Source organism: Cariama cristata, unplaced genomic scaffold (genome assembly GCF_000690535.1).
Source record: "Cariama cristata isolate BGI_N322 unplaced genomic scaffold, ASM69053v1 scaffold16132, whole genome shotgun sequence".
In the NCBI taxonomy this organism is placed as follows: Eukaryota; Metazoa; Chordata; class Aves; order Cariamiformes; family Cariamidae; genus Cariama; species Cariama cristata.
This window is the reverse complement of record NW_009605639.1, coordinates 8,424-20,163: the sequence shown is the minus strand read 5'-3', so window position 1 is coordinate 20,163 and position 11,740 is coordinate 8,424. Positions and strand designations below refer to the sequence as shown.

Sequence of the window (11,740 nt, the reverse complement as noted above, 5' to 3'; positions counted from 1 at the left end):
GCAAGATTGACATAAGAAAGGGGGTGGGGGTCCCCTTATTGCCTCCCCCCCTTATTGCCCTCTGCTTACGCCCCCAAACCCATCCTCCACTTTTCCCCCCTGTTGTTGCCCCCTCTTGCTCGCAGCCCCCAGAACTGAGACTGAGGACATCACCACCCTGGAGCCACCAACGTGTCATGTCCCCATCCAGGGGCAGGTGGGTGACAGCGGGGAGGCTGGTTGGGGCGGGGAGGGGGCATGTCTCCAGGGACCGAGTGGCCCACGTGTCCCTGTCCCTGGGGTGTCCTGTAGTCCCCAGGAGGACTGGAGGTGGGCATGGGGCAGGGGACCCTCCTGCAGGTCCTGGCCTGGGCCACCAGTACAGGGGGGCTGCCCCACATCTCTTGTCACTGCATGGCCACATGCACCTTCTCTGTTCTCATATTGTGCATCCTTATATAGTCCTTCTACCGTCTGCCCTTATATCATCCATCTTCATATTGTCATCCTTATATTGTCCACATCCTTATATTGTCCACCCTTATGCACCCTCTGGCTTTGGTAGCAGCAGGTATCCCCCACTGTGCCCTACAGATCCCTGAAAAGCCCCCCAGCACTGCCCTATAGCCCATGGTGTCCCCAGCTGTGCCCTATAGATCCCTGAAAAGCATCCCCCACAGCAGCCTCGATCTCCTCCTGCTCTTCCCAGCAGCCTCGGTCTCTTCCTGCTGCTTCCTGGCAGCCAGGATCTCATCCCAACAGAAGAGGAACCCAGGGAGAGAGCAAGATCCTTCACCTGGCCAGACCACAGGATCAGAATATGCTTCCGCCCACCTTCCCTATGCACGTGGAGCATGCCAGGTGTCCCTGTCCTCCAGCCATCTCCATCTGCACCCTCTGCACCCTTGGGGACCTCGTGTAGGATGCAAAACACCTGCCACACCTGCAATGCTGGAGGTGATGCTGGAGATGCTCCAACACAACTTTCCCTGCCCAATGTACACGTGGCATTGGCTGCACCAGCTGATTCAGTGGGCCATCTGAAACGCTTGCTCTTACCCTGTTCCTCCATGACTCCCGATGCCACCTGCCCTGGAGGAGGAGGCTTCTCCAAGCAACAGAGGCATCAGATAAGCCCTTCCCTGCCTCCGATGGTGGCTACTTTCTCAGTGCAACATTTGCAAGAGGATGCTCACCCAAAATCAGCACCCCGTGCAGAGGGGCAGTGCAAGAAGTGGTTTGAAACCCAGGCAAAGTGAGTAGAGCAAGTTACAGCTTCATTTCTTTATACCTTCGTGGCCATTTCTACCTTATTCAACCTTATTGAATGCACATTTTATTTAAACAACCGGAGGAAAAAAAATAATTGGTAAAAGGAGCTTGCTTTGCCTTCCACCCTCCATACAAAGGTCTCCCCAGACATTTGCCATGAGGCATGCGTTTCTGGGGGTGGTGGATACGAAGCAGCCATCAGCAATCTCCATCGGCTGACTGTGGCCATCAGCGAAACCCAAAACTGAATTCATAGCTTAGTCAGAGCTTCATTGTGGTGAACCCAAGGTTTCTTCCTGAGGTTAAATCCGAAAAGCAACCCCAAGCTGATGGCTGCCCCAGCTGCTTTTGACCCATGAGACTCGGTTGAAATCCTTGGGTCAACCATGGAGACCCCAGCCCAGACCAAAGTGAGCTGAAGAGGAGGGAAGAATTGTGAGGAAGACAGCAGCTTAAGCCAGGCAAGAAAGGAGAAAAAGAGCTAGATGGGAAGACATGATGTCTGGCATCATCTGCTTGGCAATTAATAACTAGGAGATCCTTGGCTGATCTGCTGACAGTTGTGATCCCACAGGCATGTCTGTGGCCTCACCACCCATGTTTGCCGGTGGGGACAGAGAAAAGGACCTCTTGCAGATGGCCTCAGCAGGTTTGGGCTGAATTCCTGCTTCAGATCTGAACAAGGTAGTAGTAGTTGAAGGTGGAAAAGGCTGCTCTCCTTCCCTGCCAAGAGCACCTGTTGCCTGTCCTAAGCCTCTGAGATGCTGCTGAAGGGCTGCCATGCTGGTGCCCATGCCTGATCCACTGGTCTCAGCCCCCTTGGTGGGACCAGACCCGAGTCTGCTCCTCATCAAGGCGACAGGCCGTTTCATGCTCATCCATTTTCTTGTTCGTTGGCTATGGAGTATGAGCAGATGCACTCGCTGGGGTGAAGCTAAGACTCTACAACCAAGCTCTGCAACTCCCGAAGCCCTCCCCTTCCTCCTTCTGATGTCCTCTTGTACGGTGGATCCATGAGGTGTCACCCACAGCAGCTGCGGACAGAGGATGTTTGCTGGTCACCAAGGATCAAGCTGAAAGCAGAAGATTCAGTTCCCCTCCATCCACTGGACTCCATGTGATGCAAGAGCCACTGGAGAGCTGGGGAAAGGAGTGGCACAGAAAGTGTCCTCTCCCAGCTGTCTTCATCAGGTCTTTGGTGTATTTCTTCTCCAGCTGGTGATGGTGGACTTGATCTCAACCTCTGCCAAGCCTACCTCTTCCCACACCCCTGCCAGGATGGGAGCAGCTTCTCCAAAAGTCATTTGCTGTCAGCTGGGCACCCTATGGGCGACAGACTATCCACCCATGCTAGGCTTGGGGCTGCAGAGATCCTCCTTGTCCTAGCAGGGCTATGCGGTGAGTGCTCTTGTGTTTTCCTCCACATCCCCCCTTCCCTGCTGCTGGCTGCATGCTGCATTTTGGGACATGGCATGCCAGAGCGCTGCTGCTTCTTTTCATTTCTGGGCCATTTGATTGTGGTGGTTGTAAATTTGTAAGGTGCATGCTTGGAGAAGCACCTATAGTTTCATGGTTAAGGTGCACATGTAGACCAGCACCTGTGGTTTCATGGTTTCTTAAGGTGCACATGTAGACCCTATGGTTTCATGGGTGCTTCTACAAGTAGGGTAGAGGCAGACATGCCAAGGCCAGCTGCATGGCACAGCTTTCCTCCAGCTGATGGCTGCAGAAGGCTTGAGGCTCTCTCAAAAGTGCCAGTATCTTCTAGAAGGTGGGCACCACAAAGGAGGGAGGAATTTTTATGGCGGTAGAGTCGCACAGCGCATTAGAAATAAGCAGTGAAATGTGGCAAAGGTGTAGAAACCAAGTGCACTGACTGTGTCACTGCCATTTCAGTAGCACTGATGACGGGCTATGGAGCTCAGATGGCCAAAAAACGAGGAGGAATGGGATATACCTGCCCTGTGATGGGGAAGGAGATATCACAGTGTTGATGTGCTTGAGCCAGGCTGGTCTGAGGAAGCGGATGGGTGCTTGGAGAAAATAAGGGAGCCCTTTCCTCAGCTCCATTCCTTACCCTGAGGTCAAGGCTGTTCATCCAGCAAAGCCAGGTTAGAATGGGTGCAGAGTCCGTGGCACCTTGTGCTCTGGCTGCACCGTCTTCCTCAAAATCACTTCCACAAAGAGCCTGCAACTCAGTTACCCATGCTGGTATTGTGCTTATGGAATTCATCCTGCAACCTGTGCAGAGTCAAGCACTTAAAAAGCAATTAGCAGTGCGCTTAAAAGGCAATTAGCAAAATGTCTTAATGTAATTTGGCTTTCCTGTTTATGAGGGAAGGTGTATTCTCAGCTGGAAATGCCTGGAGTTTGCTCAAAGGCCAGCTGCCATGTGTCCCCCTGAAAATAATCATAATAAAATTATAATTGTTCATGTCTTTCCCTCTCTCTTGCTTGTTCTTTCCCATTCCTTTTGGGCAACAAGTGTCAAGATGCTTTGCCGGCTGCTGCCTAGCCTCCTTTGCATGATTTCCCACTAACGTCTCCTTCCCTTTGCTCTCCGTTATTGCCAGCATCAGGTCCTGCCAACATAAGGCTGGTGAATGGCCCCGACTCCTGCACAGGCCGGCTGGAGGTGTTTTACAATGGCACCTGGGGGATGGTGTGCGACGACCACTGGGACCTCAACGGAGCCCGCGTGGTCTGCCAGCAGCTGGGCTGCGGGACAGCGCTGTCGGCGGAGCTCGCTACGGGCAAGGAGCAGGCCCCATCAGGCTGGACAACGTGCGCTGCGCCGGGATGGAGGCCACCCTTTCCAAGTGTCCGTCACGCCCCTGGGGAAGCCGCAACTGTGGGCGCGGTGAAGATGCCAACGTTGTGTGCTCAGGTGAGGAACATGCACCATGGCTTGCATCAGCCGCTCTGGACAACCAAAGGGTTAAACAGCAAGCAGGACACCTGTCTTGCCCCTTGCTATTGATTGGTAGCCCCTTCTTTTTGACTGGTAGCCACTTCTTGTTAGTGGTTGCCCTTTGCTGTTGACTGGTAGCCACTCTTTGTTGACTGGTTGTCGCCTTGCTGTTGACTGGTAGCAAATTCTTGTTGACTGGTAGCAAATTCTTGTTGACTGGTAGCCTCTTGCTGTTGACTGGTTGCCCCTTGTTGTGGACTGGTAGCCACTTCTTGTTGAGCGGGTGTCCTCTGATTGTACAGTGAGCGTATGCACCCAGCTCATAGACACATACCTATGGCCACTGGCAGGTAGGATCCTTAATTTTGAGCTGGATCTGGCCGCTACAGGCAGGCAGAATTACTCCCTACCTAATTTTGCGAAGAGTTAGCCTCTGCACACCATTGCTCCAGGCAATTTCCAAATGCTGTTCTCGCCTTTCAAAGCTCTCCACATCTCCTGGCATTGAGGCTGCAGCTCCTTGGCCATTTCTCAGCCCAACTGCCTCCTGGCTTCACGGGGATGAACCCGTTCACGGGCTCAGCCTGTCAGATGCCATCTGGGCTTGCTGGGCAGGAGACCCTGCTTCTAAGCATTGCTGGTGATGGCATGCCCAGCAAAGTTTCTGATTGTTTGCTCCCCAGGGATGTTTGCCGGGGCACGTGCTCCAGGTTCAACTCATACCAGGCTGATGAATGGCTCAAGTTTCTGCACTGGCAGAGTTGAAATCCTCCACAATGGCAAATGGGGCACCGTGTGCGACAACAGCTGGAGCCTGATGGACGCCGAAGTGGTGTGCAGGGAGGTGGGCTGCAGCCAAGCACTGTCAGCTCTGTTCAGGGCTGCCTTCGGGCAAGGATCGGGGCCCATTTGGCTGGACAAAGTGACCTGTGCTGGGACAGAGGCTGCCCTTTCTCTGTGCCAGGCCAAGTCCTGGGGAAGCCATAACTTCAACCATGGAGAGGATGCTGGCGTTGAATGCACAGGTATCTCTTGACGCTTGCCCCATCAGGACTGGCAGCCAGGCTATCATAGTCTTTTTTTCTTTTTTTTTTTCCTTTTTTTTTTGAGGGAGGGGTGGAGAAAAGAGCATAAGACCTTTGAAATGATCCTGGGTGTAGATGTTCCCATTGCAGTCTTGCCAGTGGAGGCAGGAAGAATCCCCTGATGGATTGGGTGTGTGCTGAGGAAGGGAAGAGGGAGCTTTGCAGGGGACGTCCATTCAGATGCCACCTGCCAGGGAGGGTGATGAGTTTGGGGAGGTGGTAAGCGCCTGAGGGGAGCCTGCTTTTCTCATTTTGCGTGGGCAATCTTCTCACTCTCCAGCTGTGAGGTTCTGGGATGGTTGAAGGACTGGGCAGCTCCAGCCCTGTCACCTCTCCTGGGACATCCAGATGTTTTTGGCACTTGTCTCTTTTCAGAACCAACTCAGGTCCGACTGGTGAATGGCTCCAGCCGCTGCTCAGGGCGAGTCGAAGTTCACCACAACCAGGAGTGGGGGACAGCGTGCGATGACAACTGGGACCTGAGCGATGCTGAGGTGGTGTACCGGCAGCTGGGCTGTGGGCTGGCTGTGTCAGACCCTGGCAGGGCTCTGTTTGGGCAAGGACACGGTCCCATCTGGCTGGATGAGGTGAGCGGCACAGGGATGGAAGGTGCCATCACTGAACGCAGCTTCAAGCGCTTGGGAGGCCATAACTGCAACCATGGTGAAGGTGCAGGTGTCATATGCTCAGGTAAGCCTAGCCCAGGTCATGGCTTCAGGGAAGAGTTTTTCTGCAGGCACGCTTGCATCTTATTTCAGTTTGCTTCTCTCTGCACCCATTGTTGGGTGTAACGCCATTGCAAGCAACAATCAAAAATACTCAGTAGGTGAGGTAGCTCTGCTTCTGTAGGCATCATATCAGTGGACTATCTCCATGCACTCCTGCCCATTTGTGGTAATCCTCTGTCTAACACCTTAAAATGTCAGTTCTCAAGTGGCTTACCGTGTCCATCATGCACGCCTGCTCTGGACGTTGAAGTGCATGCAGTCAGAGGAGGCATTTGGCCATCAATGTTTGCCATGTGTGGCTGCAGGCTTCTCCATCTCTATGTCTGAAGTTTCTTCTGGATCTCTAGAGGTAGTGCAAGATGGAAAGACATCCCCCCATCCCTCCAGCTTGCAGTGGGATGCCAACCCTGTCTTACCAGAAGACAAAACCTGGGTGACTTCAGGGAATATTTGCAAGGAGCTGCAGTAGAGCAGAGCAGACAGAAGCTGCATGGAAAGACTCCCCTCCTTGGCAGAGCCAAGCCAGTCCAGGCTTCTTTTGGCTCGAGTAAATCAATGCAGGTTTTTGAAGTCTTTCCTTGTTAGATATGTTCTCCAAGGGAGATGTAGTCACCCTAGCAGACCTCCAAAGCATGCTCATGGTTTGGACATGGATGTCCAAGAGTCTTCTTGGCATCACCCAACGGAAACGCTCTCTGTGAGGCATCCCACGGTGTTTTTACCTTCTCCTAAATACAACCAGGTCTTTCTGTTGCCTCCAACTGAAGATGCTGATGTGGATGGGGGAAGCATGATTATGCTCTCACCCTTTGTACAGTTGCATGTCATCACCAACACCAGCAGAGCTTCTACTTCAGAGGGCTGAAGTGCACCATGTCCCCATTTATTAATTTGTCTCATTCCCCTTTTAGACCCCACAGAGCTACGGCTGGTGAATGGCCTGAATCACTGCGCTGGGCGCCTCGAGGTGCTTCACAACCAGCAGTGGGGATCCGTGTGTGACAACGACTGGGACGTGGAGGATGCCGAAGTGGTGTGCCGGCAGCTGGGCTGCGGCGCTCCAATCTCTGCTCCAGGCTGGGCTAGGTTTGGCATCTGGCTGGATGAGGTGAACTGCACAGGGAGCGAGTCCGCCCTCTCCGAATGCAGGGCCAAGCCAAAAGGAGTCCACAAGTGCCACCATGGAGAAGATGCTGGTGTGGTGTGCTCAGGTAGCTGCTCTTCCAATCACTTGACAGTGTTGATACCCGCGAGCTCATTAGTTTTCCTTGCTTATCTCTGATGGTGTTCTTTCCACACGGGAATCCTCAAATCTCTAACTCTGAGTCAAAACAAATCCTAAACACGTGTGGATTCATCCTCCATCTCACATCAAACACTTGCTTTCTCCATCCATCCTTGTGGTCTACCACCACAAGGCAACACCTTTCTTATCTTTCCATTTCAGACCCTACTGAAGGTCTGGCTGGTGAATGACTCAGATCACTGCTCTGGGAGAGTTGAGGTGCTGCACAACCAGCGATGGGGAAGTGTGTGCGATGATGGCTGGGACCTGGATGATGCAGAAGTGGTGTGCCAGCAGCTAGGCTGTGGGATGGCCATAGCTGCTCCACCCAGAGCTCAGTTTGGGATGGGGTGCGAGCCCACCTGGCTGGACGATGTGAACTGCACCGGCACCGAGGCTGCCCTCTCCAAGTGCAGGGCCAGACCATGGGGAGAGAGTAACTGCAACCACCAAGGAGATGCCAGCGTGGTGTGCCAGGGTAAGCCACCTCGTACTCCGTCATGGTGCAGCTCTGGCAGGAGCAACATTGGCGCGTGGATAACTCAGTGGAGAAATACGTCTGCTCTGCTCATATTAAGCCTCTTGCATGTGTATAGGAACCAGTTTCAGGCTGTCTGAGAGCAGCAGCTCCCCTTGGCCACCGTGAGGACTTTCTCCCAGGAGAACAAGTGAGACTCCCCAACCACCACCTTGCTCTCCCTTATAGCCCCTTAACTGGTCCCTCAACTCTTCTGCTATGAGCATCCTTTCCTTTTTTGTACGTGCACAGTGCTAACGCGACATGCATTGTCACCGTACTGTAAAGTCCATTGAACCTCCCCTCTACCTTGGGTCCATTTTGTCTGGTTGGACTGCCAGGACACCAGCATCTAGTGCCACTTGCAATGTGCTGGCCTCCTGCCACCACTCCAGATGGGAGTGGATCCCCCATTCAGCCCTGTGTCACAGCAGCCCCCTCCTCCTGGGTTTCTTGGATGCCTGAGGGCACCTAAAATGGGATTAGAAGGCTGTGTTTATGCTGGTGACAGTCTCCACATCACCTTGCAGGTGGACACCATTTAAGGACCCATCTTCCAATGCACAGGCAAGAAACACCTGTGCATCTGACCTCGACATGTTTTTTGTAATTCCAGGACCAACTCAGCTCCGACTGGTAAGCGGCTCCAGCCACTGCTCCAGGAGGGTCAAAGTGTTTTATAACCAACAGTGGGGGACAGTGTGTGACAACGGCTGGGACCTGAGCGATGCCAAGGTGGTGTGCCAGCAGATGAGCTGTGGAGAGGCCGTGTCAGCTCCAGGCTTAGCTCAGTTTGGGCCAGAGTCCGACCATATCTGGCTGAGTGATGTTGAGTGCGCAGGGGCAGAAGCTACCCTCTGAATGCCGGTCCAGCATCAGGGAACCTATTAATTGCCACCATGAGGAAGATGCTGGTGTTGTGTGCTCAGGTAATTATTATTTTTTCTGGAATTACATTATTTAGGGGAACATTGGGCTGTGTGGCTGGAAAGCAGAAGGATGATTTTGCTGGTGACATGATCTCCTCTGAGCCTGGATAGCACTCAACCCCATGGAACAGCTCAGGTTGCTCTTCTGCAGAGGTCTGTCCACCTCGTTCGGTGACTGGTCTTGCTGATGAAACCCTGGGGGAGTGGAGTAACCGAGCAACCTGAGAAATGCTGAGTACAAAAATCTTAGCAAAGTAGTGAGAGACACATGAACAAGCCTTCAAGAAGATGGGAAGAAAGAGGCTTTACTTAGAATCCTAGAGGGTGAGATGTAGAATTTGTTGCAATCCAGAAAACCACCAAAAGCTGCTGGATTGAGGGCAGGGTAGGAAGAAGGGACCCATCGTACAAACACACCAGTGGTCAGGAAGGGAAGAGCTTTACAAATTCTACTGCTTTTATCCTTTTCCTGCAAGCATGTCTGAATTTTCTCTGTTACAGCAGTTTTCTCATTGTAGCTGACATTTAATTAAAGCCTAGCTTTAAATATCCACCGTCCCTCTGGTGTTTGGGGATGTTCAATGCAACTGTAGGACCAAGCGTGTCGTTCTCAAAGGTCGGTTGCCAGTGGCATAAAAGGAGCAAAACTGGGTGATGTGTATTAGCCACTATGAGCAGTGCAGGTGTGGAAGGAAACCTCCAAAAAGGGTCTTCACTTCATCCTGTTTCATCCCCCGCAGTGTTGCGGCTGGTGAACGGCTCAAGCCTCTGTGCTGGCAGAGTTGAAGTGTTCCACAAGCATCAGTGGGGAACTGTGTGTGATGACAGCTGGGATGAAGAGGACGCCGCGGTCGTGTGCTGGCAACTGGGCTGTGGGATGGTGGTCTCAGCCCCTGGTGCAGCTTGGTTTGGGCAAGGGAGCAATACCATCTGGGTGGACAACATGAACTCCACGGGGAGAGAGGAGACCTTCTCAGAGTGCCTGTCCAGGCCATGGGGGACACACAACTGTGACCATGGGGAAGATGCTGGTGTGGTGTGCTCAGGTAACGTGGCCACCATTGGTTTGGAAAAGGGTCTGGGCATGCCCCAACCCTGGAAAAATTCAAGGTCAGGTTGGATGGGGCTCTGAGCAACCCGATCTGGTTGAAGATGTCCCTGCTCAGTGCAAGGGGGTTGGAGTAGATGACCTAGGGTCTAGAGCATGAGTCTTATGAGGAATGGCTGAGAGAGACAGGGTTGTTTATCCTGGAGAAAAGGAGGCTCAGGGGAGACCGTATCAGTCTCTGCAACTACCTGAAAGGAGGTTGTGGCGAGGTGGCTGTTGGTCTCTTTTCCCAAGTAACAAGGATGAGGGGAAACAACCTCAAGTTCTGCCCAGGGAGGTTTAGATTGGATATTAGGAAAAATTTCTTCACCAAAAGCGTTGTCAAGCATTGGAACAGACTGCCCCAGTGAAGATGTGAAAGTCCCCAAGGATGGAGATCCAAATGTGTTTCTTGTCTCTGTTAAAATATTTAACCATCCTTATGGGGGAAAAGAGTATTTTCTGCTGCCTAATGGGAATTTGCCACAGTGTACACTGTGCCTATTTCCTCTTGTCTTTTGGACATCCGTTTTATCTCCTGAATCAGCTCTGGATGAAGAGATGTTTGCTTTCTCCCCACAGCCTCTGTTACCATCAGACCTCCGCAGCCTCTGCCGCTGCTCCCATTGCTGGTCTCCATCATCCCTGCAGTCTTGATGCTGGTCTGTGGGGCTCTTCTGTACCAGAGGAGGAGGTGAGTGCAAAACAGGGCTTTTAATTCCTCCCAGGGTGAGTTCTGCTGCGGGTGAAGAGGTCAACGGAGTTTGCAGAAGTGTGTGGTTGGAAACGAGTTTTGTTTAAAACATTGGTGTCAGCAGAGTTGGGGCAGAAGGATTTTTCCCCATGGCTCATCTTGAGAGGAACTTCCTTTTCTGGTTTGACCTCTTCTCCTCCTGTCCCCTTCCCCTTTTGCTTTCTTTCCATTCTTCCGCTTTCACTTTGACACCATCTTCCCTGCTGGGTTATGGACATGCTGGGAGGTGGGACAGCCCTTGAAGCCTCCTCAAACAATGCCCATGCTTCCCTCTGCTGCCTGTGCTGCCTGTACATCAGACAGGAGCTCTGAGCAGAGGATGGCTCTATAGGTTCCTAGCTCCCCATTGGCAAGGGATGTTCCACCTTTAGCCTGAGGGGTGAGAAAAGACCAGGACTTGTGTCTGTTCCTGAAGTTTTAAGGCTGTGGTTAAGACTCTTGGAAAGTGGAGTTGAGCAGTTCGGGTTGCCTGTGTTGAACATCCCCATGTTGTCTTGTTGAACGTCCATCACGTTGAAGAAAGGTGCTCTGTGTGGACCAAATACTGGATCAAGGGTGGTTTCTGCAGAGGAGGCTTTGTGTCTGAGTACTGGCAGGGGCGATGGTGGTATGCCCTGTGCTGCCACTGTGGTTGGCCAAGCCAAAAGGATTTGTGCTGCCTCCAACGGAGCAAGCATCCTCAGTTGGTCTTGTCAAAAAGGGGAAAATTCAGGCTGTGTGGAGCAAGACATCAACTGAATCACCGTGCTCTGCAGGTTTTGTGCGCATGGAGGAGCTGTTTGTCTCTGACACGTCCATCTCAATGCCTGGAGAAGAGCAAGCAGCAGCCAAGATGTCTGCTGCTGGGGATGCCAAAAACAAGAGAGCTCAGCGCAGCCTGTGACCAGCCCAGACTGAAAACTACAGTGATGCAGCTCCGTCCCAGCACACAGCTCTTTCACCAAGGGCCCTGGACCACCTCATCTCTACAGAGCTAGGTCACTAGATCCACCACCCATCTCCATGCCCACCTCGGTCAGTTACCCTGAGCGATACAAGGCGTGACATACACCATGCGACACCAACAGTCTACATGCAGAAGACAGTTGATGAGTACAAATTTAAATTTTTTTTTTTAAATTTGTTTCAAATTTTTTTTTGTGCGTTTGTAGAAATAAAAACATTCTCTAACCCTCGAGCCGTGTTTTCCTCTT

The 11,740-nt window shown here is 52.4% G+C and overlaps 1 protein-coding gene across 1 annotated transcript in view; it reads left to right on the top strand.

Moving 5' to 3' along the window:
• Positions 1-11,740, top strand: part of LOC104158416 (deleted in malignant brain tumors 1 protein-like) — a gene marked incomplete at both ends in the record, with an annotated part of 20,334 nt that overhangs the window by 179 nt on the left and 8,415 nt on the right. Inside the window, 11 exon segments of the mRNA XM_009696057.1 lie at positions 292-358; positions 3,825-3,974; positions 3,977-4,138; positions 4,873-5,187; positions 5,227-5,235; positions 5,623-5,946; positions 6,887-7,201; positions 7,430-7,750; positions 8,394-8,631; positions 8,633-8,706; positions 9,414-9,752. Of these exon segments, the coding sequence (XP_009694359.1) occupies positions 292-358; positions 3,825-3,974; positions 3,977-4,138; positions 4,873-5,187; positions 5,227-5,235; positions 5,623-5,946; positions 6,887-7,201; positions 7,430-7,750; positions 8,394-8,631; positions 8,633-8,706; positions 9,414-9,752 (2,314 nt within the window).